Here is a 25949-nt window from a genome sequence, read left to right on the forward strand (position 1 = left end):
AGGGAAAGAATGATTTGGGGCAAATAGTTTTAGTTCTACATCTACATTACCAGGATATTTACATCAAACAGATGAGATATGTCTACTTGTGTGTGTCCACAAGCTGTTCACATTCTTTAAGTAATTTTTGTTAGTGAAATACGTTGCAAATTTAAAGTATTTTCAAACACAGCAGATCTCTCCTGTGAACATCAGTTAGCACCATTTTTTTTAATTAGATCTTTCTCTTTTTTTGAGCTCCACAGTACTATGGCTTCAAAGCAACTATGTATTACAGCTATTTTACTTAAGATCAGCACAGATGGGGACAGAACAAAACAAAACCAGAAATGATTTAGCTATGTAGGCACTTAGATCTGAATGCAGGTGCTCATGCTCAGAGAAACAGTACAAAAATTTAGCCTGGATGCATGAATACATGAATTAAGAAAGCAAGATATCCAATTCTTGTGATATTTTTAGCCCAACTTAGGAGAAAGAAAAGATTTGGGCAGTTTGGAGAAAGCACTTGTGTGTTAGGACACGAATCAACCATGGACAGTAATTGAAACAAGCTCATCTCCAGCCTGCCATGTCTGAAGAACAGCCAGAATGGACAATCCCCACTGCTGTCTGTACCTAACACTGGCTGGCAGAGCAGGGACCCAACTGGAGACTTGTGCAGACCCAGTGCCAGCTACAGCTGCTGGAGCTGAAAAGCCCTGGCTCCTCAGCTGAGGCTGGAACACGCTCCCAACCCTGTGCACTGAGCATAGGAGGTTACAGACACTGGACGGGCCTGCAGACATTCTGCTGTTTTTTCTGCCCAGTTAAACATAAGGATGGACAGTCTGTAACCACTTCTGAGTTTTTCTTCCATTTCTTCTGCAGTATACTAGCTGTTTTCTGGTCAAAACATAAGTTTGAAATTATGCCAAGGTATCCATCCCTCTTTTCCTCTAAGCAACAACTCCAATTTTTTGCTCCCTGGAAATTTTTTACTTTTTTAAAAATTAGACTTAGTCTGGATTGTAGATATCTGCCTTATCAATGTAAATATTTGAGCCTCTTTTGAACTCTACACAACCCATTGATAATCTGTAATGAAAGCTTGTGAGAAAGTATCTCGTTATATGTTTTTAAATTTCTAATAATCCAGGGTGGTAAAATATTGCAAGAATTCTCATTGGACTTTATGCTCTTTAAGTAAATGTGATATATAAACCTTATTTCCTAGAACTTCCTTCTTCTCCCCTTCATGACCTTAAATATGATCTAAATTTGGTCAAATTGTGTACAACTGCATTTTATGTAATATGGGTGCACTTACTTGCATACTGGACACCGCCAAGTTCCTCTTTCACAGTTCAGTTGCAAGTAAGATTCCAGATCAAAGCACTAGGTATCAGAAAGAAACAAAAAGGAAAAAACCAAACCAGACAAAACAAAAGGAAACAAACGGAAAATTCTGTATTAAATGAATCAGTTAGACAAAAGTAAAGCTGACGTGAAAAAAGCCTACTAGCACTGATAACTAAACCAAACAGCTTACTTTTCCCCTCTACATTAAACATATATACAGTTAATTACTGAGGCTGACAGACACAAATGCCATGTATTAGGCGCTCTCATATGATAAGCAAGCTGACAGTACTGTAACAACACATGGCTGAGGGAACCCTGCCAGGAACTGGCATCTACTCACTTGTACATGCTTGCAGTCGTGACCCCTCGCCGGGAGCTGAATCCGCCGGAATGTGATCGGACACTTCAGAGACACTTTAATGGCAGTCTGCTCCACTCCATCTTCCCCATTTAGTGTTGCATTGCCAGAGGAAGCTGCCACACTGCTGAAGTTCCTCTTGACTGTTCAGGAAGAAGGTGTGTATAGATGTGAGAAAGCACGAGTGTATTGTAAGTTTTAACACAAATATGAAAGACCAACACTTCAACACTTAAGGCACAATTTAACGACCAGTATACCCACAGAGGTGTCGTCCGTGTAATTTAGACCATTCTACTGTACAGACAAACCACCACACATGCATATCAGACAAGTGCACCACAGTGCTTGTCATACAAGCACTGAAAACAGCCCTAGATAAATAAAGAATAAATCTTCCTTTCAGGTGAGTCAGAAACAAATATGGGGGAAAAGCCAGAGAGATTCTCCTGGAATAGGACAGCCTTCTTTAGGAACTAAGCTTGTGTCCTTGGAAATTCATTACCTCCACGCAAATAGTCCGTAATATTTGAGGATACCAAGAATTCATCTACCCACATCATGTTCTGGAAACTCCTTAAGTACAGCTTAAGGTTATCAATGAACAAGTAAAAATCTGGTGTAGAGATAGCTTATCACAACTGAACATAGGCATTCTGGAAAGTCATCACCCACACAAAATGCAAACTCACTCTTAGTGATGCAATGTTCTGCTGGGAGGAGGCGTTTCTTTAGTAGACCTTGAAGTACAGAGCGAACTGATGGCCGGTGCACCAACTGCAACACGAACAAGTGTGACTGCAAGAAGACACATTTTGTTAGGAAGAGAACCAAACACACATGTTCAGTACACTCCTGAACAGAGCTGCACTCTTCCCTTGGACACTTGGTTCCTGTGAGAGCCTGAGGCTTAAACATAAAAGCTGTTTCTGCTCTGCTGAGCACACACGCTCCCTTATGGATATTCTGCGCACTGTGCAGTTGCTCCATGCTTAATGTATACAGGGCTTTAAAAAAAGCAAGGATCTTCTGCATTTTCTCCCTGCTTAATATTCAGCATACGTACAGCTGACATATTAATCTCTGACATCAGGGTTTATTTTTAAAACCCTGGACTGTCTGACACAGTCTAGCCTACCTGCCTGCCCTCAGACTACGTGGGAAGTTGCAAAAACAATTTGCAACTGATGTGCCTGGAATCAGTTGAATCTTCTTACCCTACACAGAGCTCGTTGTGGATTCACAGGATGCTGCCCCCTGCTCTTAGCCACCAGATAAATGACATTACGCAGGGAAACATTCGTGTGAAGTAAAGCAAAATGGGTGGATGGCTTCTTGTCAAAGTGCCTCACACTGTGACCTTGTGAGAGCTAGCAGCTTGCTTTATTGTCAGTGACAAGAGAACAGTCAGAAGCTCAGACTGGATTTGCAGAACAGTCTGCATTAAAAATACAGTACTCAACCCTGAGAGTAACTAACCCATGGAAAAGGAGGAAGGGGAAAGCTGAATGGTCTCGATTGCATCATTGAATATGAGTTTTTCATCTGAAAAGGTATTTGAAAAATCATCACCAGCACCAATGATTATGATGGTGATGTTTTCATGACAAACCGTAGACCATTTAATACACTGCGTAAATGAAATTAGTACCATCAGCAGTCTTCAGCACAATAATCTACTTCTACAGCAATAGACTTCAGCCACCTTGTTACACAGGCACACATGAGATGGTAGGAGACCAAACTCCCTTCCTCCCCTAGACCATGAACCTTGTCAGAGAAGGTTCGCTACATTCTGCAACAGTTAAGCAGCAAAAATTTCCATATTAGCACTCTGACTGTGTCAACATCATAAAGTACAAACCTGACCAGAAAAAGGCACGGAAAAAAATGAGAGTAAGGCTCTTTCAGCTCAGGCAACACTTGCAAACTGTTCTAAATGGCAAACTCAGCACCAGCAGCTGCAGCCGTGAGCTTGGTGTACTTACGCAACAACACGCCGTGACTGTAATCTGAATCGTGTTTCTCCCTGGCTGGCAGACGTGCTTCAGGTGCAGAGGTTTATGAGATGTCTTGTTGTCACCACGTTCGATGGTAAGTGGGGTTGCATTAACGCTGACCTGGACTGAAGCTGGCCAGTTTGTGTTCATTTGTCTGTCTTCATGGTGATAGCACTTAAACTGCAATTCCAAGTCAGACCTGCACAACAATCAATAAATCTTCCTTTAACTTTGCTTTCATACTGCAGAAGGAGGTTGTTTTTATGCTAGGAACATTTTTCTTGATCAATCAGATTAGTTTTCTTGGATTATTGCCATTAAAGATGTAACATAGTTCCTTCATAAAAGCCCTTAACAGAAGCAAGTCATGATGAATTCATAATGCAAGCATGCCCCAAAGTTGTTCATATTTTACACTTATAAAGGCCTTTCCAAGGAAACATCTCAAACCTCTTTGCAAACCCAGGCCATGGAGTGATCCTGCAGAAAGAAGAGTGTTAACATCAGGTAGGTCCCTCCTGTGTTAGGAGTTAAGAATAAGAAAGCAATATGCTGCAGTGGGTTGTGTTGGAAGTCTGGATTCTTCACTACCTCCGAGCACTTAAAGAAGCACTTGAACGAACACTTGTCAGACAAAACACAAGTACAGCTAATCCTGCCTCAGAACAGGTAAATCAACTCAGATAAAATGACTCCTATATCTCACCCTCCACCAAAATCAGCTTCTGTGATTCTAAATTAACATGGCTGTGGATTAAATCTACCCAATTTAGACCTTTCAGGGCATGAATTCCTCCCACCTCTCCTATAATAACTTCCACTCATTATTTTGCTCCTCAGAAATTATTTCTGTAACACCTCCAAAAAACGAAAAGGCTGAGATTAAGTTAATCACAAATTAAGTGGGTAGAGACTATGACTTTAGTTTCATAAATGTACTTTAACCTTGTGTTAGGAATGAGTAATTTCAAGAAGAAATTTAAAAGAACACAGAAAACTGAACCAAAATGTCAGAATTCTGCTGTTCATGACAGCAAAAGACAGCTCAAAGTTTAAAATCTACGTTCCTGAAAAATCTATGTTCCCTGAAAGAAGGTATCTTTGTAACATCCAAGAGGAGCAGCTCATTCAGGAGATTATCACCCTAACAGCCATTTTCCTTAAGAAGACTTCAATCTGACTCAACATTATCTTTCCCGGATTTCAAAACACCAAGATTTATCAGTGGACACAAACGTGTGGGCCTTTTAAAAAGAAAATTATAAAACACAAGTTACCCAACCTTTCAACATAATCCATCTACATGAAGTCTTCTCAGGCTTTTTTTCAATATTTTATTAACCATTTTCTGAAAGTGCTCTCTGCAAGTTCCACTCAGTTTCTCACCTCAAGAGAACACAGCACAATAACCCAAACCTGGAGGGAAGCAAGGCGTGGTACCTCTGATATAAAACCCAAGCAGATGAGGTGAGCAGGCCTGCTGAGTGTCACAGGGTGGTGACAGACCTCAGGAGAGCCTCGTGTTCTCAGCACACAGTGTCTCCACCGTGGGACGTTATTAATAACAGAGCAGTGTGACGACTGAACCAGCTTCAAGGAGACATTTTCCCCGCCTTCAACCTTTCTGTTTCTTGTAACTATGAAAAGTTCCCATGGGGAGAAAAATACTTGCATTGCTATTCATTATGTGTGTACATGTGAGAGGTTTTGCCGAATATTTTAACGGGCAGAAAAATATTGAGAATTGGCTCGGTTCCACCATTCTCTATAAAAACCAAAATCCATCCACACATGTGACTAATTCATTTTTCTGGCATCCATCCAGCCCTGAGTTAAATGTGAAATGACTTCATTACTGGACTATCCATTCTCCCCACTGTTAACAGGCTTTTCAAAACAGCAGACCTGAGCACAGTTTACCTATGAGTCTTCATTAAAATAAGTTTAAATAAAGGCTATGTGTTTGGTGAGCGAAGGAAGAAAGAAAGAACAGATATTAAGAAACAGCCTCATGCCTCAGTGAAGCACTATAAATCTACTGAATGAGCCAGCACAATCCCCAGTAGTGATTACTTATTAATAAGAACTTGCAAATAACTGCCAAAACTCCCTCTGCTGCGAGTACTCCACGATAATGAAATGCAAGTAAGCAATAACTGACCTCAAAGTTAGGTGTTAATTATTGGATGTGGTCTGCCTGCAATCTCCCTCCCTCCCAACCCCCAGGCTCCCTCAGGGCACAGGGGCACTGTGGCAGCAAGGACTCCTGCATCCTGCAACAAGCCTCCGCTTTAGAGCCAGAGTCCATCCCGGGGCAGGGAAGCAAGCGCATCTCTCTGCCTGCCTCACACACTCCACACCAGGAAAATACAAGTCTCCAGTGGATTCCAGTGAATGGGAAGAAGATCCTCACAGGAAAAAAAACCTGAAGCTACACCTGCAAGCAACCTCCATGCAAGATGCCAAGCAACTAACCAGCCTCCACAGTGCACAGAGAAAGGCTCAGACAATGCAATCAGCAGCCAGGATAAACACGGAGATACTTTCTGAGAAAAACTGAACAAAGAGATGAAATTATTCTGTAGTATTTGAAAATACATAAATTCAAAAAAAATTAAGGCTATGATTTTCATTTGATCTAAGGCCTTTCCATGAACATGGTGCAATCAAAACACACCCTGGAATCACACAGATCTCCACTAAATACAGGAAAGTACCACCAAGGAAAAAATATTCCTCTGTGCTGGAAATAAGAATTCACTGTAAGTGAAAACCAGAAGCCTTTGTATGAGGAAAGCTATGTTCTCACACTTCTGAGCTGTGCTTACTTGTGGAGTCACAGAACAGGGGGAATTTAGGAAGTCAGCTTCTGAAGTTCAGAGGATTTAAGCACTTGTCTTTCCAAATGATTTTACGAAGCCTCTAAATTGGGTCCTTACTCTTAGTAGGTTATTTTTCATTATCAGATACTCTACACCATTTAATTTAAGCATAAACTGTAAGAGCCCTACAGAGCTACTTCTGCAACTAACATTTCAGAGGCCACAAAGCACCTGGGACTTCAGAGACTCCCAAATGAAAGTTTGTAGTGGTGTGGGTTGGGCACACCCCACTCCTGCTCCACCCAGAGCAGAAAGGATGCAATAGTTGCAGTGGTTTTTCAGACGCTGCATGCTATGTGCTATCAGCAAGGACACGCAATACATATTGCGAAGCATTTTAGAATGTGTTGTCTCTGGATAATGACAGGTGAGAGTACCTGCGAGTTAAAAGGACATTCTTCCTATCCAGGCTACAATTTTTGAAGTGAAATTCCTGGCAAATCTAAACAAATTGCCTCTGGCCTGCCACTCCTCTCTCACGGGACGCATGACTTGCACAAGGCTGAGCTTACCTCCACATCAGTGTCTGGTGTACAGTTGGCCGTAAGTGAAAGACGTGGTTACTGACTGCCAGGTTGTGCTCCAGCCGGAAGGGCTCCAGGACAACCCCATCTCTCACAGGGAACGTCAGGCGCAGCTCATCGTTGTGGTTGGCTGGGATCGAAGAGGGAGAGAAAGCGTGAACTTTCCCTTTAGCATCTGCAGTGCAATAATAATGTGTATATTTATAGAGAATAGTAACAAATTGCACAGTGATCTGCTACTGGGTCTATCTTAGCAGGCTCATACACACACACACAAAAGACAATCAAAAATTACTCTATCATCTAACTGATACAAGTGACAAGGCTCAAACTGAGAGCAAGGCACAGCAGTCTTCTATTATCCCACACTTCACATTAGGACCTTAGCATTCCAGCCACAAACAGAAATCAGGCATGGCAAGAATTCTCAGTTTTTATTACTGGATAGGTTCTGTGTCCAAGCTTACTCTGTTGGTAGAAGGCTGAAAACAAATCTCTTAATTATGTCAAACTGTGATAATGTTTGTTTTCCCTGCTTTTAACAGGGCTCAACATTACCCAATTAGTTTCATAGTTTCATCAGCTGAAACTATGTTATGACCAAAGACACTGGTATTCAATTACTACCTGAGCCCATAAGATGAGATTTTGTGGTAACTTACAGCTGATCTATGAAGTCCAAATGGCTTTAACTCCTGTGTTCTTGCCCAAATAATACTGCAGCCCATCTTCTTCTACTTGATTTTTCAGCTATCCTGAACTCCAAACAGAGCTGCAAAGTGCTAATGCAGCAGCAGTTATTTTACAGAAAACATAAGGTTCTCCCAGCTCCCTAGTAAGTGGTAACTCCTATTGTTCATCAGTCACTTCAAACCTTCAAACATCTCACGCTAGTATCCAGTCAGAGAGATCTTGTTATTCCTGCCCTGTTCCCAGTCAGTGTAGCTGTGACGCTGAGTGGCTTTGAAAGGAACATATATCAATTTCTGGCACAGTACTGAATATTCCTAAGAAGCCTGTACAGATCACAATAGAGACACTGCTATAAATATTCACATTTTATCCTACTCTGCAGTGTTGTTCAATGAATGGCTTTGCCCTTGAACAAAATAGACCAAATGGAAGTTCATACAATAAACAAGCCTACAAAGCACACATAACATAACCCAAAATCAAGTGTTTCATCCTCAGGAAGCATATCAAAGGAATAATTCTGGAGTAAAATCCTTACAAGTTTAACCTGGAAGAACTTTTCTGATAGTCTATTTTAGAAGAGCAGAGCAATCTTTCTCTTTCCTGTCCACTGGCTCAAGTGAGCCTACACTGTACATGCCACCTATTACAACTTAACAACTCCAGCCTCTCCCAGAGCAGCAATCAGAGATACTTTCCAGACTCTGAAATGTATGTGGCAGAGAACAGAGGAACAACAAATGACTGTGAGGGCATTCTGTTTGCTACTCACTTGGAGGTGGTGGTAAAGCATTGATATTTGGTTTAATGTCAGGTGGGAATGGTGGTTTGACATCCTGGTTAGGTGACAGGTATGGAGGAATATTGCTCCCTGGTGTCATGGGTGGCGTGGGGTTTCCTGGAACAGGTGAATGAGGGTAATTTGCCACAGGTACAGGCCTTGATGGCTAGAAAATAAATAACATCACATTGTTATTGCAGTCTTGAAATAAGAACAATAAGCCTTGTGAACAGCACTGTTATCAAATACCAAAGACAACAGACAAGGGAGGGAGGCCCCTCTGTTTCTGGAGAAGAAACCACAGGATGTCCCATGAAGCCTTCAGGGAAGAGGCACACTAGGAGAGCAAAGAAGGAACTGAAACCAGCAGACCAGCCAGCTTAACTCGGGCAATGACCAGATACAAGCAAGGCTGCTAAAAGCTTTACTGTGTTCCTCTGAATGCTCTCTTTCCAAAACCAACCAGCCATTTGCTTCAGTTTTTCCACTGCACCACAGCCCACCCAGCCCTTTGTATCTCTCTGCCTTCCTCCCAAAATAGCCGCAGTGCACAGAAGCCTACATGAAAAACAAAATCCAAAGACAGGCAATTAGACAGTCTGTGTCCTTTTTACTTCCATCTATCCTTTCTTCCACCCTTGTTCAGCTCCTCAGAATTAAAGCTCTGGGGGTCAGGGGATGTTTTTTACTCTGTGCACCTACAATTTGATTCCATTCCTAGTTTGCTGCTAGATAAGATGAACTGATAGAAAAAGGATAGTTAAGTATGAACAGTAGCTATGTATTAAAACACCTCTGGTTTAGTTTCTTATAATTAAGGGGGTGGTTGCAGCCAATGGAATAAACCAACAACCCTGATGCGAAGGAAGCTGACATTAAACAAAACTGCAGCTGCATGGCTCTCTGTGCAATGGCTCATGTACCACACACAGAAACACAGGACAGTGTCAGAAGACGAAAATCTTTACAGACAGCCCAAGCACTGTGACTTCAAACCTGATTCTGTATCTAAATGCTGCTCTGCTAACCTAAGCTACTTGAGAGTGCATAAGAGGAGGGGTGCCTTCTCGAATCTTAAACATTTAAGTTTCCATCCATCTTTGGTTTTTATCTTTGACACACACAGTTACTATCTGCACAATCACTACAATTCAAAGGGTCAGGTTTTGTCTGTGGCAAGCTGGAATTTGCCCTATCCCTAACCAGAATAATCTTTTTAACAAGACCTCTTTTTTTCTGTTTCCAAAGCAGTCAATATTTGAATACAATATAGGGGATACATTGGAAAGACAACAAATTCCCTGTCAGAACTATCTGGTAAACAAAAAACTTAAACCCCATCTAAAATGAACCTACATAAAATGTATTTAAAAAATATGTCACTTAAAAACTTGACAGAGATCTCCTGCAGTTAGTTTAGCATAAGTGACCGCACTGGAATTATTGTATAGAGGTTCTGTCTGCTCCTCATGTTCTTCCTGACAGTGAACTGAAAAAGCTGCCATGATGCAACAGGCATTCCTTTGGGTACCACAGTGGACAGCATGGTTGCACACAGAACAGATGCTCTACAGAAAAGGGTTTTGCTTTCCCTTTATTTTCAATGGTGTTTTCTGTGTGGATCACATCAAACAATTCCAATTCAACACCAATGTGCAACTTAGATTCTTTCAGCCTACATTCAAAATCATAATGTGGTCCAGATACTTCAACAGCTAATGCTTTAAGCAGGTCAGAACATCGATGGTCCTCCCCATTTTTATACTCACTGGAGTACCTGTGTGCAATAGATCACTTTTGTGTGCATTTCAAAGGCGCTATACCTCAGCAGACCCTCAGTGCAACCTTAGTTTGGAGAATACAAAGTGCTCAAGATGTATCCATAGGCAGGTTTTAGGCAACATTTTAACAACTCTAGTTCTTGCCCAAAACAAGCAGCACAGAGGGAAAAGACTGAGAAAAAAGGAGGAAGAGGTTGGAAAAAGTCACAGGAACTTCAGTTCAAAGATGAAACCTACAGCTGGAACACCTTTTAAGTTTGGCCTGGCTTAATCCGACAGTGACCACTGTAGGTCCGAAACTGGAATGCTGCAATATGGAACTTGTTTATTACAAATTTCTATAGTTGCATTCTTGCAGGGGACCATGAATAGGTGAAAATAGTACACCTGAATCCCATTAGGTACTTCTTTTTACAAGCTATTTTTAAAGCAAACCCAACATTTTCTTGTAAAAGCCCCTAATGAGCTGCAGCAACATTCAATTTTCTTTATGAACTGCTCTGAAGTTGCAATACAACTTGGCTGATTGACTTGACTCTATGATACCCAAAACACTAGTAAAAACTCAGTGTTTTTTTTCTCTCTTTCCTTTAGCTATGTACAAGCAGTATCTATGAAACCATTAATGTGACTTCATTAATAAACGGCCACCAGAATGGAACAAGATAATCTAAGAATTCTTACCTTATAATACTGCCCCATGTTGACTGTTGGAGGAGGGTACTGCGCTGTATTTTGCTGGCTTGGCATCCTCTGTCCAGGATAGTTGGGAGATGTAAGGGGTCTTGGAGGGTTGGGAGTGGGGTACTGACCAGGCTGGTTTGGAAACTGGCTGTTTGGTCCATACTGCTGGTTTCCATAATTCGGCTATTTCAGGACAGGGATACAAGAAGACAAAGATGTTTTATGCAAACAGCTTTCTAGTATGGATTGTTAGCATACATTCAGTAGCACAATCAAAACAAACAAAAACTCCTTCAGAGAAATACTTCTTAAAAGCATAAAAATCTTGCAAACCAAAGTGGGGTAAGACACACACACACAGCCTTGCAATGCCGTCAAAGGGCACTGTGCTTGAAGAAACCAGAATTACAACCAGATGCAACGCTCACAAAATTTCTGTGTTTTTGCAAGTGCTAGCACACCCAAGCCTGGGGCTCCTTTTTCAGATGTAGCATGGAAGCACAAAAAGAAAAAGTAAAATAAAAAAAAAAACAACAACCAACCAACCAAAAACAAAACAAAAAACCAAAAAAAACCTGGAACAGGGAAGAGCATAGAAGCTGTGCTGCTCACATTTGCTTTTTCAACCCAACTGCTCTGCTGGCCTCTTGCTAAAGTGTTTAGCAATACTTTAACAATGAAAGAGAAGTTCTTACTAGTTATGAGCACTTTGCTAGTGCCAGCTAAGATTGTGCTGTGGTTTTGGAATTGAAGTCATGAAAATTAGAACTCTAAAGGTAGTAAAATGTCAATTTGAAAAATCAACTTATTGATAAGATGTTTTCATAAATGAACCTTTCAAAAAACAATAGGCAAATACCATCTGCAAAATTCCAGCCCAACAACCATGCAACATTTATGGCACTGTTCAGAACTGACTTGTTAGAAACATGAACATATTCACTTACAATGAAAAAACCTGATTCTGAAGCAGCAAAAAGAGATTTAAAGTCATCCTTAAAATATGAAATCTGAAGAAAAAATCATGTGAACAAGCCACATTTTGTGTTTTCGTAACTTATTTGTAAATAAGTGGCAGTATTTACAGAGTGAAAAGCCTCCCGAGAGAAGCAATTTAATGACCATCATCTTGACTAACATAGCAAGGGTCAACCTGAATAGTTTAAAGCCAAAAAGGAAGAGCTGCTCCCGCTTATATTTTAATGGCTGTAGCCCTGTCAAGGCTGGAACAAAGATGTACCTGTCCTAAAGGGATGTGCACCACACATTACCCGGTATGTTGCAACTTGCAGTGAAAATAACAGTGTACACAAAATAATGCTTATTTTATTACCTCTCCTGGGTATGGTCTCTTTATGCCCTGTATAGGCAAAGATTGGGGCCGTGGACCTGGATAGGCCTGCTGAGGCATCCTCTGCCCATGGGTGCTGAAGGGGCTCATTCCAGGAGGCCGAGGCTGGTTCATGCCCATGGGCGGCCCGCTCATGCTGGAAGGTGTCATTCCTGCTCCCATGCTTGCTGGGTTCATGTTGCCTGGCATAGAGGCAGGACCACGGGGACCAGGCTGGTTCATAAACTGGTTGTTGTAAGCCTGAGTTGGACCCATCTGGAAAGAGGAACAAACCTTCAACGGAAGAAGAAGAAAAAAAAAAAAAGAATAAAATGCGACATGCATTTATAAAATGGGAAGAGGGAGCCGAACATGCTTTTGGGGAAGGGAGGAAGGGAGGAAGGGAAGGATTTATGTCACTATTTCCTTCAATGTTCTCTAACATTTGATGGCTGGTGATGTTATTTATAATAAAAATCCAATTGGAATTGGAAAAGGCATAAGAGTGGAAGACAGATGTAAGTGTAAGGTGAGAAATTAAATTGTTTCAATTGGCTGGTCTAGTACCGTAAGGTAACAGATTAGAATGTTGGCTGTGTAAATAGAGCACAACCCTACAGTTTCTAAGACCCTGTGCTTCCCATCACCTGGCACATGGACCCATATACTTCAGAATTCAGAGAAGTAAAAAAAGGTAAGGAGGAAAAACCTGAATTGATCAAGCCCTTGTTTATTTTAAGAAAAAAATTATTCCATGAAGTCATGAGATGCTAGAAGTTATAGATCACTGGAAATTCATGTCTCACATAGCTGCCCTTATAGACAAAATTATTAAAAACCAAATCCCTTTTCTGTTGTTGTTTCCTTGTTTGAAGGGAAATAACCCAAACAACCAGCTGCAGTTAGAAAAACAAACAACTGTCCAAGAGCTACAAAACCTATTGCAAGATTCTAGAACATTTCACTAGGTACTCAAATTTAGAGGGCTGGGAAAGGCAGCAATATTACATCAAGTCAAATGCAGCTGTAACTTTGAGAAATCTTCAGGTTTTTTTAAGAGGCAAGCCCTAAACTACGAAATACAGTTAGGCAAGTTTTATTGGGAAAAACATGGGAGACTGACATACCTAGAGACACACATTCCAGCAGTTTCTCATAAGCATTTCTAACCATGCTCATGCGCAAAAAACCCCCATACAGTAGGCACCCTAACAAAGACAACAGTGAGAAGGACAGCCAATATGAAGACGCTCTTACCGGTCCATACTGGTTCATGTCCTTATTCTGTGTTTCCTGAAGGGCTGCCACAGTGGCTGTTGCTTGGTTGGACGCGCGGCAGTTGAAGCTGCGGCGGGGCCAGCAGCTGCAGCTGGCTGGGTGAAATCAGCTGGTGGCCTCGTGTGGGGGGGAATCCCCATTCCTGCGGGGGTATTTGGGCCTCCAGGGTAACTAACAGGGAAGAAAAGAAAGAAAGGCAGAATTAAGATGTGCCTGGTGGATTTTGTTTTGAACGTTGGTGTGATCCTCACCTGGAACTGTTCCAAAAGCACCTATCAATGACTAATGAAAGCCAGCAGGACAGGTAATTAGTGTGTAGGGGAGACACGGGCTGCATCTACAGGTTACACCTGTTGCCCAGGTGCAACAGTCGTAGGGCTGCCACTGGGATTGCAAGGCACTCCCAGCAGTCATTTCGGGGGCAGCGAACTGCTTTGCAGCTCTGTAGCTTCCTGCAAAGTAGAACTGAACTCCTGAAAGTTAATGCTCAATTAATCCCAGTAGTTAATCCCAGTAGTGTAGGGGCAAATGCGCGGCAGCAGGAACAGCGAACTTCCTCACGAAAGCACATTCATCTGCCTCAGTGGTGAATTATGGCAAGTGTTCAAGATATCATAAAAGCATTTCTCCCTGAACCTTAGCAGAAAGGCCAGGAGAGACCCAATGCAATCAACTCTACTGGATCCCACACAATGTATTTTGCAGTTCCTACCCATCTCCTCCATTGCTCCTAAGATAAACTAAGCTAAGACATGCCTTTCCCACCTCAAATTATCAAATATCTTTATAAATATGGGCCAATATACTGTCCCCATATTAGAGACGTTAATACAAAGCTGAAGAAACTTTTTGGCTTGTTCAAGGTCACTCAGTAGATCAGTGGCAGAGATGAAGGAAGAGATAAGCCCTCTCTCCCTGAGTGCCCAGGCTTATATTCTTCACACTAGACTGCCTATGCTAACAGCAGCAGTCTTTTCAGCAGCCTTTGCCATGGGACCATAAATAGTGGTTTCAGTTAAGTGCCCTCACCATCCCCGTTTGCAAAGTACAGACACAGAAAGTCAAAATGTAACTAATGCCAGACTATTAGTTTTGGATTTTATGACTAAGGCAGCATTTATTTCCCCAAAATAAATACACAACATGACCATCCTTTTTAACAAACATCTTCATTTCCATTTCTTTTCGAATTCCTGCTGTGGAGTAAGTCTTTGGGCAGAAATATTCTGTTACATAGGAAACTACTTTGCCCAATATTCAAGATCACTCCTCCATATGCACATAGAAATTATACCATCAATACCTTTCACATCCTGGCCTTATTAAATGTTAATCATTCCTAAGCCTGTGGTCTGTTTAACAATCTCTCTTAATTAAAACTTTATTTTGGAGGTTTATTAGAGCTAATTGATTGACCTAAGCCATTTCCATTTACTGTGATAAATTTCTTTGCAGTTTGGGTAGCTGATTTCTGAAGCTGTAAAAGCAGTATGTGCTTCAGTTAACCAGCATAAAATATCTACTGAGACTTTATAAAATTAAAATAAGCCCATGACACTTCTGCCAGGTCACTAAACCAAGCTTCATCAAGTATTTACATCCATTTTCCACCTCACAGAAGTAAATCTTACCTGCCACCAAAACCTCCACTTCCAGGATAATTGGGTCGCCCATACATGCCCTGCTGTATGTACGGCTGAGTGGAGCCCGCCTTGGCTGAAAATTGTTGCTGCTGTCCAGCAAACTGAGGGGAATTGATTCCAGGGTTGCTGGTTGTCATCCCAGAAGCCATGGGATTTCCTGCTGGGTTCATAGGGTTGTTAGCATTTGCCATTGGATTTCCCAGCACCTGCAAGAAGAAACATGAGAGTAAGGGGCTGTACCTTGAACTACTTCAAGCAAATTAAGTTGATTTGCTGCAGTCGTTAAATTAAAACTTAGCCACCCTGTACTCTGAACTCTAAAGAGCACAGACCTCACTGATGTCTGGGTGCACATTCCTGGTGATTTCTCCTTTTGCCATTTCCAAACAAACGGGAGAGTTTTAACTAGGTGGAACCCAAATTAATATGCTTATAAAAAACGTTTATGACAAAGACGTGCTACAACCATGCTGTGACCATTCAGCTGACTACAAGGAAGGACAGAGCTTTTTTTCTGGGTGAGAGTGAGGGGGTGAGGGGTTTTTTGGTTGGTTGGTTGGGTTGGGTTGGATTGTATTGATTTGTTTGTTTGATGCAGGACTTTGAAGTAACTTGGAACTAGTCAGTCCCACTGGCACAATGCAAAGGGTACTACAGATGCAAAAATGGTGAAAGAACATATTTCAGTAGCTTAACCTATTCTTGAATCTCTAAATAGCGTACGAAAGTCAATTGGTTATTTTTATTGCTTCTTGTAAAAGAATCCTCTGTTCTCTTTATAAAAGGATGTGTTTTGCATGCTAAAAGGATTTTTTTTTTCCAAATTGCTACAATTTCCATGGAGATGTAAGTGTGGCTGTTCATGGATCACCTGCATGAGATATCCCAAAAAGTCTCCTACTTGGGAAGAAACTTAGTGGTCATGATTTTTGCAGAAGACTAACTCAACAGCTTCAGGCATTTGAGAAAGGGAATTGGTGAGCCCAGCTCATTCCTTTCCCTCAAAGACTTACAGGAAATCCTGACATTCATTTCAATCTGCTCTGAACAGCTATAATCAAGCTTCATGTTCCAGAGTTTCACTGCTCCCTTGCAGTGACTCTGAAGAAGCATTTTCTTTCTTCATGCAAAACACTTTTTCCCTTCTATTGCACAGTCCTCCAAAGTACCATGACGAGTTCAAGTAACGTTATGTTATTCTTACGATAGAACAAAACTCTGAGGTTTTTTTTTACCCTTTCCTTTTGCCTTTTTAAGTGTGAAAGAAACTGTATTTTCATCTTCTGGCCAGTATATAGACCAACGTGTTTACTCAGGTATTTCTCTCCCAGATGGGATACCTTTTCTTTTAAGGTGTTAAAAGAAACCAACAGTAATAAAACATGTTATAGATCTTGTAACTGTTTCCTCTCCTTATTTTATTGAACAAAGATTTGCCATAACCAGTGCTTACATCACTGCCACATGAGTATCTATACGACTTGGCCTCTGAATAATTTCTTGTTCAAATGGCTCATTCCATTACAATTTCGTTTTCAATTTTCTTACCAAAATTAAAATATTAACCAAAAAATCCCTAGAAAATTTTGTATGGGATCTAATGCCACTTGGTTTGAACAAGGAAGAAACAATAGGTTAGATTTATGTACCATTTGCACTCATTAACGATGGTGATGTGTTTTGAGCTCTTCATCTATGGTGTAAGCAATGCCCAGACTGTCTGAGCACTTAATTTGTGCCACATCCCTGGGAGTGCATACTATCACAAATAATTGGTAAGTTCTTCATAAAAGCAGCTTCTTTTTGTATATAGTATAATTCAAAATATAACACACAAGAGAGTTAAGAGTGGGGAGAACCAAATGAAAATCCAGGAAGTATGGCTCTCACCTGGAAGCCAAGAGCCCATGCTTCTGCTCCAATGCATATTGAAATATTTTTGCAAAGTTAGACAGCACTAACAAGAGAGACTGGAAAGAACACAGCCTAAAATTGGTAGTTAGCAAGTCAGTGTGGGGGTAGACTTGGTACTGAATTTCACCAGCCCACAAGTACAACACAACCCCAGGTAAAATCAACAACTATCATTTGGTGAATCTAGCTAAAATTTTTGTTTTTAATAGAACTCTTCACATTCAATCGGAATTTCCAAGAGGTTTGGGATTACTCCAAACCCATGCTTTTAGTGTTGAAACCACACAGCGCAAAATATGAGGTAAACCCAAGCCTGACATTCGCATGCAGCTAAAGAAGTGACTGATTCAAGCTCTCAGACACCTCCTGTTCAATGCCACCAAAGAGGACATGACTGGGAAAATAATGCATCATACACAACAAAGAAGACAGACACTGCTGTTGATCCCAAGAGGATTTTCCAAAATAACTCCCATTTTACAAACATAAGCAAAAATGCATTATCTAGAGCGAAGAAGGCATAAAAATGAATCTTACCTGGCTTTGAGAGGTGTTAGTCACACCCCATACTGTGGTGACCACCGATAAAGAGCCTGGAGGCTGGTTGGTATTTTGTTGCCAGGGAACAGAATCATAAGGGAAAGACCCATCACTGCAAAAACAAACATTCAGGATTTAGGAAGAGATTTAGGAAGTTTGAACTGTGGCAAATTGCTGGTGGGGACAAAAGAATTAACATCTGACATTACCTTAACTCTCCACTCCTCCACTATTAGCCTAGTATTCTCAGAGGCATGAAGTTTCTTTAATAGCAACGTGATCATATCAAAGCACACAGAACAAATGAATTCCTTAACTATATTGAAGCATGTGGCTTTTACCATGAAAAGGTCTGTTAGCACTGAAAGTCCAAGTAAACTCGGGGGCAGAGTTTCAAACAAAGACACTAAGTTACTCAGAAGCACATATTTTTTTGCAATTCATCTCAAACTCTTCAACAATCACTGCTTCAGCTGCCTTGTATCAATTCAATTCGATTTTGAGACCAGACTACACCTCTACTGTCTGCAGTGGGTCCCCAAATGGCCAGAAAAGCCTTTAAAGCAATAGCAGTTCAACATAATTTTGAGAAGTAAATTGAAATTCAGATAGTGTTCTCCCACATGATGGATAAGCTGCATGCCAAAAATGGTATTAGCTAATCAGCATTCTAGAAAATCAACTGCAGATATACAACACGTCTTTCAGATAAATATGTGGATGAGAGGATTGGGTTTTTCCATTAGCTTTGTCCACAGATACAAGCAAACATTTCTTACAGTTCTTTTCATACAAAAGCATTGGTGGTTTCAGAATGAGCACAGGATAGATACGCACTTAGTGTAACTAATGAAATATCTTAAACCCAGGGAAAGTAACTATCAATTCTATGAGCATAAATTATAAAATATATTCCACTTGAAAGTGGCTCATTCTCGTACTATTAACTCGTAAATTAGATTTCTATTTGCCTATGCACACATACACAGGTGGTCGTTCCTCATCTAGAGACATATACATATATATATACACACACACACCCCCCCCAACTAACAGACACACATTGCTCTTTCATTTTCAAGCACCATTATTTGTATTTTATATCAACAACTGCATTTTTGTCTTGACTACCAGCTATCACCAAAATTCTATCCAGGGCTAACTTGCCTAAAGAATCTATACAGGCTCTACAAGCGCTCTATCAACGTGCTCCAAAGCCTTCTCACTCTCCCGTGACCCCAGACAGTACTCCAGGCTTGGGCCACTTCTCCTTCCTTTTGTGCTGTTAGCCAAAATCAAGGACTACCTCTGTGTTCATTCTTTAGCCTGGTAGTAATGCCAAGTGTGAATCATTTAAGAACAGGAATTGCTCCGCACACAGAGTGCACACGTGTGTGATAAAAACTGCCTCTGTCCCAAGTAACAAATAATGTAACAACAGCAGCTGTGTAAATGAAGCAGTGAATACATTTCACAAACAGCTAGGAAATTTCAAACAAATTCCACAATGCTCTGCCAGCACAACAGCACTGTATTAGACCATAACTGTGAATTTGAACTGACCTATTTGCTTCAAAATACCCTAATTCAATACAGCAATAAAATCACACAAAAAATTAAATTAGAGAAAAGAATAATTTCCCCTAACAAATAATTAGAGAAAATTAATGGAAAACAGTAATTCTCTATGAGATGCCTGACGTGATGTTTACATTGACAGCGTCCATATAAACCAGTGTGTGAACAAGGGCATACTGAACACCTTGCAATCCCTAAGTCCTGCTAGCCCATGTTTCCTTAAAATATTTTCTCTTAGAATCTTGCCCCTCTCACTCAGAGGCTCAGACAATGGCTTCAGTGACTAATATTTGCAAGTGACGCAATGCAAGTCCCTCCACCAGCATGGAGACAAATGATGACTAACCCAGAATTTGTGACTGCTATTAAGATTTCCTCTTTTATCCTGCTCTGAATGATGCCTCCTACTTTACTTCCTTCTCTGACTGTTTCTGATGATGTCTGCTCTGTGATTTGTTTGGATATTTATGGCACATGTGAATGTTCATATACTTCAGTGACTACAAAGAAGCTCTCTCCGTGACACAAACAGTGAAAGGACTCACTGCAGACATTCTTCTCTATTCCCCACCGATGTGCTGTGGACAGGTAATGAAACCTGAGGAACAAAGCAAATATTTTGCAAATGAATGAGTAAATAAGAAGGGTAATGACAGGCAGGAATCAAACCACAGAGTCACTGAAGATCCTTCTAATGCAAATACACCGTTGGGTTTGTAAACACACTCCCAACTTTGAGCAAGCAGTGCTTTATCCTGCTGTTAAGAAGTTATAACTATTACTTCACTTTCTTTGCTTCCTAAGCATGTTTCTCTTGCCCATCTTTTTCCTTTACGTTATGCAGAAGAGACTTCATTTATAATTCCTCCACAGTTTTCAGTGATAGAGTCTGATCATTTGTTCAGTGGAAGGCTACACTGGGTTCTCAAAGACTATATAATCACTTCATCCTAATTATAAATACAGAGTAAATCACTCAATTTTTACTGTATTACAGTTAAGATGGGTGGCACCTCAAGAAACCATATTGTTGACATATAATAAAGCCTCCAGCACCATACAAAAAAGCTAGAAAAAGAGACCAGCTACAGATTTGTTGAGAAATATTCACAGTGCACATTGAACCATGCGACTATCCCTATTAACCCAGTGTTAATTCTCAAACATTATTGGTATCAGAAATTGTAGCAATTCTGAAACAGTGATAGATGTGCCTTGCAGAACATGAACTTAAATAGCCTAATATCCACTTACTGTCCTAAATCTCATCCCTCAAATTTCACCTTAGTTACCCCACGAGGAATCCATGGCAATCTCATGGTTTGCACTCCCCAGCATTTACTCTGGCCCATCACCAATTACATGCATGTCTGAGTATGACTTCTGCCATACTGGATACAATACCCACCCTTCCTCCATCACATGAAGGCTTCCTTGGTTTCAAGCAGTAGGAGATGCTGAAACTTGTGCCACTCAGCTAGAGGATTACTTGTCCCTCCACTCCACTCTTTCAACTTGCATTTCTGTCCTTAAAGCAACCCAAAAGAATATTCCCACAATCAAAGGAAAATCCATGTAAGTACCATAATGAAACATGACCAATCCAATTCTCATTTGCAAAGAGCAGTGGTTTTCCCCCGTTATTATACAGAGCTGTGAATTATCCTGAAATCCCTTTCTTTAAACTTGGAAATGGCAGCCAGTAGAGAAAGAAGCTTCAACCTCTTCAGCCAAAGCGAAATGCTGCCCATGACATTGTTCCTGTTGAACTGCACAAGGGTAATTAAGTCTCTCACTGCACCCTGGAGGGCAGTGAGTCAGTTTGGGCTCAGCTGGAGCCCACTAAAAGAGTATTGACTAAATTTACAATAGTGCTAATGAACCTATACATACTACTGGTCAGCATTAAAGGCCAAACAGCAGAGGAAGCCACAGAGTGAAGAGGAAGAATGGAGGGAAATTATCTCTCGAAGTAGTGTTTTGCTACTGTGATGTAGCAAAATTGCAATCAAGCAATGAGGAAGGATTTCTTAGCTACTGGCAAATGTACTGAACCCACCAGCAGTATAACTTCTCATGTTGGAGAAGTACATTGGTAGTTAGGTCTAAAAAGCTTCTCTTAATCCCAGTACTAGGCAGATATCCAGTCTCTAGGAAAAGTTACAGACCTCATGTCAGACACAGACTGACAGTTAATTCTAATAAAAACTGCTTAATAACAAGTGACCTCTGTAGAGCAAATTAATACTAGTGAATTACTGTAGTTTTTACATGATTTGTAGCATTATTTGCTGTATTTTAAATATGCTTATGTTGTCACTAAAGCAATTGTATATGTATCTGATAGTCTGTTTACATGTCTTTCCTTGAGGAAGGAAAGATTCAGATGGTTTAGCGAAGCATGCATCCCTAGAGCACTGGCACTTTACGTATTGTGAAGGAGGGTGAAAACTGGAATTACACTTTCCTGGTGATTTTCCACATCGCTTGTTGAGAAGGCCAGGTGTCTAAAATACTACCTGCATAAAGGATCTATCTCTGTTTTAAACACTGTAAATCTACAAACTACTACACCAGATGCTGACTATCTAAAAAAACCTTCTCAGTTCAACCACTGACATCAAGTTTCCCACAACTGGGCCTTCAGCGGCTACTTTCTGTTGTTACCCTCAAACCAGCTTTGCAGTTTTGCAGGGGTCTTTAACATCTCTGAAGCATGGTCATCCCACCCGAAGGGTAGTTGACACACATGGAATTCACACCAACCTTGAAAGCCACCAACTCTAACTTTCTCAGTTGACACCAAGATGAGCAGGTAACTGCCACTGTAAAACTGACTGTCATTTCTCCTACATCTTATTTTGTCACCTATGGACGCCTTGCGAGGAGAGCACCTCATGACAAGGTGTGAGGTGTCAGAGAATGACACAGGCCCAACACATCTTTGCAATAACACATGGCCAAAAATCAGAACACTCAAAATGCAGCCCAAAGCAGGGATGCTGATCTGTTCCTGCCTTACGGCACCTCTCTGTGTCTGCACCTTACACAGATGTGTGCTCAGGGTGCTCAGCACCCCTTGCCTGTATTCTTGGTTGGAGCCTCTAGGTGACACTACTTTAATACAAACAAAACCATAACAATTTCCAAACAAGACTCCTTGCTCCCCTCTTTTCCCCCTAAAACCTCATGCATCTGCAGTAGAAAAATATCACAAATCTCACCACCAGAGCAGGCAAGAAAGCCCTGGATAACTGAAGAACCAAGACATGAGTTTCATGCCCGTATTGTCTCACAAGTTAGGCAGCTCAACTTTGTTCGTCCAGGTTTAGTTTTTGTTTTTCTTGGATTTCTTGAATGAAAGCTACTCATGTAGCTTCAATTATTAATATCGATTCAGATTGCAAACCTTCTTGATTAGGGCACCACCATGAACCTAACACTAGAAACTGGTAAAAAAGATTGGGGAAAAAAATAGCTTAAGTCCTTTCTGAAGCATTTTAGTATTTCATACCAAAAAGGCAGTTCAAATTCAGTACTTGCACTGCACCATGTAAACCTAACGCCTCAATAAACTAGGAATCCCTGACAACCTATTCATAAGTTACAGATCAAGTAGATTTTTTTTTTTTCCCTTTTTGGTCGAAGTTCCACTGAAAATATCCTCAGCCTTGAGTATTAATTCAAGAAAACCCCACTGTGACAACTGAAAGCCAAAATTTGTTTTTGCTTACTGCCAATCAAAAACATTCTGGAGATCTGCTTTTATCTTCTTTTTGAAAACCCCTGGACATTTAGAAGGAAACAACCGACTTCTCATTTTTCACTGAGCTTTTTCTCAGGGAAACAAAGCCAGCAGCTCCCTGCCTGAGATACATGGACCATCTTCATAGACCTACAGTGCTTGGCCAATGTGTTTCAACTTGAACACCTAACATTTGTTTTCAGTCTAGCTGACAGTTACTATTAAATATATTACTATTAAAAAAAACGAACCAGAAAATTTAACAGAGTTACCCCTTGACCTTTTGTGCTGTGTTTTCTGTAGGTTGTGTAAACCAATCTGTGCAATTTGTCCTCTGTTCACACAGAGGAAAATGGCAGAGCCAGGAGACACCAACACAGGAAGAACACAAAGACCACTTACAGTCAGCAAGGATATACAACATTTTGTAAAGGAAACATAGAAGAAGTACCTCCGTACATCACATACTGACGTGAACCAAAGCAAAAGCTGATGTTGTGTACAGGTACCCTAAACTGTTTCCATTGAAGATGAGGAAAGCAAGAGGGTGGTGTATGTAGCCAGTCTGTATACTAATACTGACTTTGGATGGCTAGCAAGAATTAGCTTTTGACTGATGCCATTCATGTGACTGATTCATACCTTCCTCAAATAAATTCCTCTATTTAGCATTATTATTTGAAGAAGTTTAAATTGTATTGGCGTAAATTAAGGCATCATCCTGCATTTCATTAAACAAACACGTAAAACACAATCCCATCCAAATCAGTGGGTGTTTTTATGTAACGTTTAAATGAAAAAAGCCGAAGTATTCTACAAGACTTTATTTCCCTCTGCTTCTTAATGGCGTGACTACAAACATCCAGATTTTACAAAGAAAATACACAGTTCCACAAAATATCCAATCATGATTTCTCAAGTCTGTTGACTCTCTCCACTCTTCCCAACTAGATCACTATGTCCTCTAACCCTTTGGAAAGCTTTGATTCTTCCAACTCCAAATGCACAGCATTTCTCTATCAAGAATTACCTCAAGCATTTCAGTACTGGATGTTGCCTGTACCATGAAAAAGAAGACTGAAAGCAGTTAGAAATTTTGTAATTACTGTAAAAAGAAGGAGGCTGTTTTCTGACAAACTGTATGAGAACACAGAAGGACTCTGAACCCCTTCTAGGTGAGCAGATGCAGGTGAAGCAGTCAAAAGGTGAAAGCAACAAGCCATTTATCAGCTCAGTGGTTTGGATGGCACCTGCTGCTAGCAGGTGGCTATCACCCCCCTGCTTCTGCTCTTTTCAATATCCACACATACATTTATAATAACCATTCATGCAGCCACACACATACGCATAATACAGCCGTTTGCGTGGCGGCTGGGACAGCAAAAACAAGACGGGGCGCCAAAGTACCTCTGAAAGCTGAAAGCCCTTAACTTTTTCTTTATAGTTGTGACAAGGCCTGTGAGGCCTGGATGACTTATGACTGCACAAGGAGGGAATGCTGCCTTCCATTTCACATTGGGTTGCTACAGATCAGGCTGTGACATGCTCGCTGCTGTGCTTCCTGGCGCCTTACTCTACACTCAGTGTCATCACTTAGAGCCATGCCTGCAAGTCTCACGCTGCTCAGCAAGACTTACTGCATCTGATTTTAACTCCTGAAATTAGAAAAATGCATCAGGCCAAATAATTAGATTAATTCATAAGTTTTGGAACCTGAAAAAAGCCACATCTCCCCTGCATTCACACACAGTCCTGCTTCACTACAGATTTCATGTATGTTCACACACGTGTGTGCGCATGCAAAGATACAGAGATAACACAACTTATTTCTGTCCATGTGGAATAAACGATCACAGCTATGCAGGTAAGAAACAAAAATTCTCGTGAGATCCACTCCTGCCTCGAAGAAGCAGAAGGGGTTACATTGTCTGACATGGGGACTACAGCATCCATCTGATCAAAGGAAAAAAGATTAAACCATCACACCCAGTTCTATTGTCACACAAGTAGACCATGCAACGCATTACTATAGCCCAGATTACAGTTACAAAATCCACCGGTAACAGCCCTGCTATTAACATGCCACCTGTTACCTTTTTCAAAATGCTGAAATTATCTTATGATCGTTTTCAGCTTGACAAATGCAGTTTAATCTTTATTGCATCTCACAGCACAGACCTGCTTCATCCATGTCTTATTTATCTCACGTGTGTCGGAATGCAATCCCCAGCCCTCAGTCCCCCCCTGCCACCAGGCATTCCTTCTGCTCTGCTTTATCAATATACCTGGGTTTCCATATCCGACTGCTCCTTTACAATAAAAAACACACCCACCCAGTATTCTACCATTGCCTGTTGCCTTGGTAATCCAAATGCCTGGGTACTCGCTGATTATCGGCGAATGAGACTCGCATTGTTCACACCGCAGCGCGTCTGCTATGTTAATGTGAGATAATGGCAGCCAGAAGACTCCTTTTGTTCCCAGCTTTGCTGTTTATTCATAGTGCCTGGAGGTCAGCGACTGCTACAACAACCGGGGAAGGAACCGCTGAGAGCGTGAGCAGATTCCACTTCTGCTTTTGCCTCTGAGACAGGGGGAAACACGAGCAGCCCCGCACAGCAAGAAGGGCACCGGGAGCTCTGCAGTCTGACTCACGCAAGGTGTAGCAGGCGGCTCGGAGGAAGATGTGATGGACTTGCACTTCCGAGATTTTAGATGAAGCTGATTTACGCTCCCCGACAACAGAAAAAAACCGCTTTCTTCGAGAGGCACGGCGGGAAGGGAGGGAGAGAGGGAGGAGGGGGCAGCACAGCACCGCCGCAACTTACGGGAAGCGAGCCGGGCTGGGGGCTCCGGGGCTGGCCGGGGGGGAGG

The 25949-nt window shown here is 41.2% G+C and overlaps 1 protein-coding gene across 1 annotated transcript in view; it reads right to left on the minus strand.

Annotated features, from left to right (window-relative positions):
- Positions 1 to 25949, minus strand: part of ZMIZ1 (zinc finger MIZ-type containing 1) — a 294975-nt gene that overhangs the window by 18326 nt on the left and 250700 nt on the right. The window contains 12 exon segments of the mRNA XM_017746191.1: positions 1310 to 1377; positions 1685 to 1845; positions 2395 to 2500; positions 3691 to 3901; positions 7097 to 7238; positions 8574 to 8748; positions 11048 to 11230; positions 12381 to 12653; positions 13635 to 13711; positions 13714 to 13826; positions 15287 to 15504; positions 17750 to 17864. Coding sequence (XP_017601680.1) covers positions 1310 to 1377; positions 1685 to 1845; positions 2395 to 2500; positions 3691 to 3901; positions 7097 to 7238; positions 8574 to 8748; positions 11048 to 11230; positions 12381 to 12653; positions 13635 to 13711; positions 13714 to 13826; positions 15287 to 15504; positions 17750 to 17864 — 1842 coding nt within the window.

Source organism: Corvus brachyrhynchos, unplaced genomic scaffold, assembly GCF_000691975.1.
Source record: "Corvus brachyrhynchos isolate BGI_N302 unplaced genomic scaffold, ASM69197v1 scaffold279, whole genome shotgun sequence".
Taxonomy (NCBI): domain Eukaryota; kingdom Metazoa; phylum Chordata; class Aves; order Passeriformes; family Corvidae; genus Corvus; species Corvus brachyrhynchos.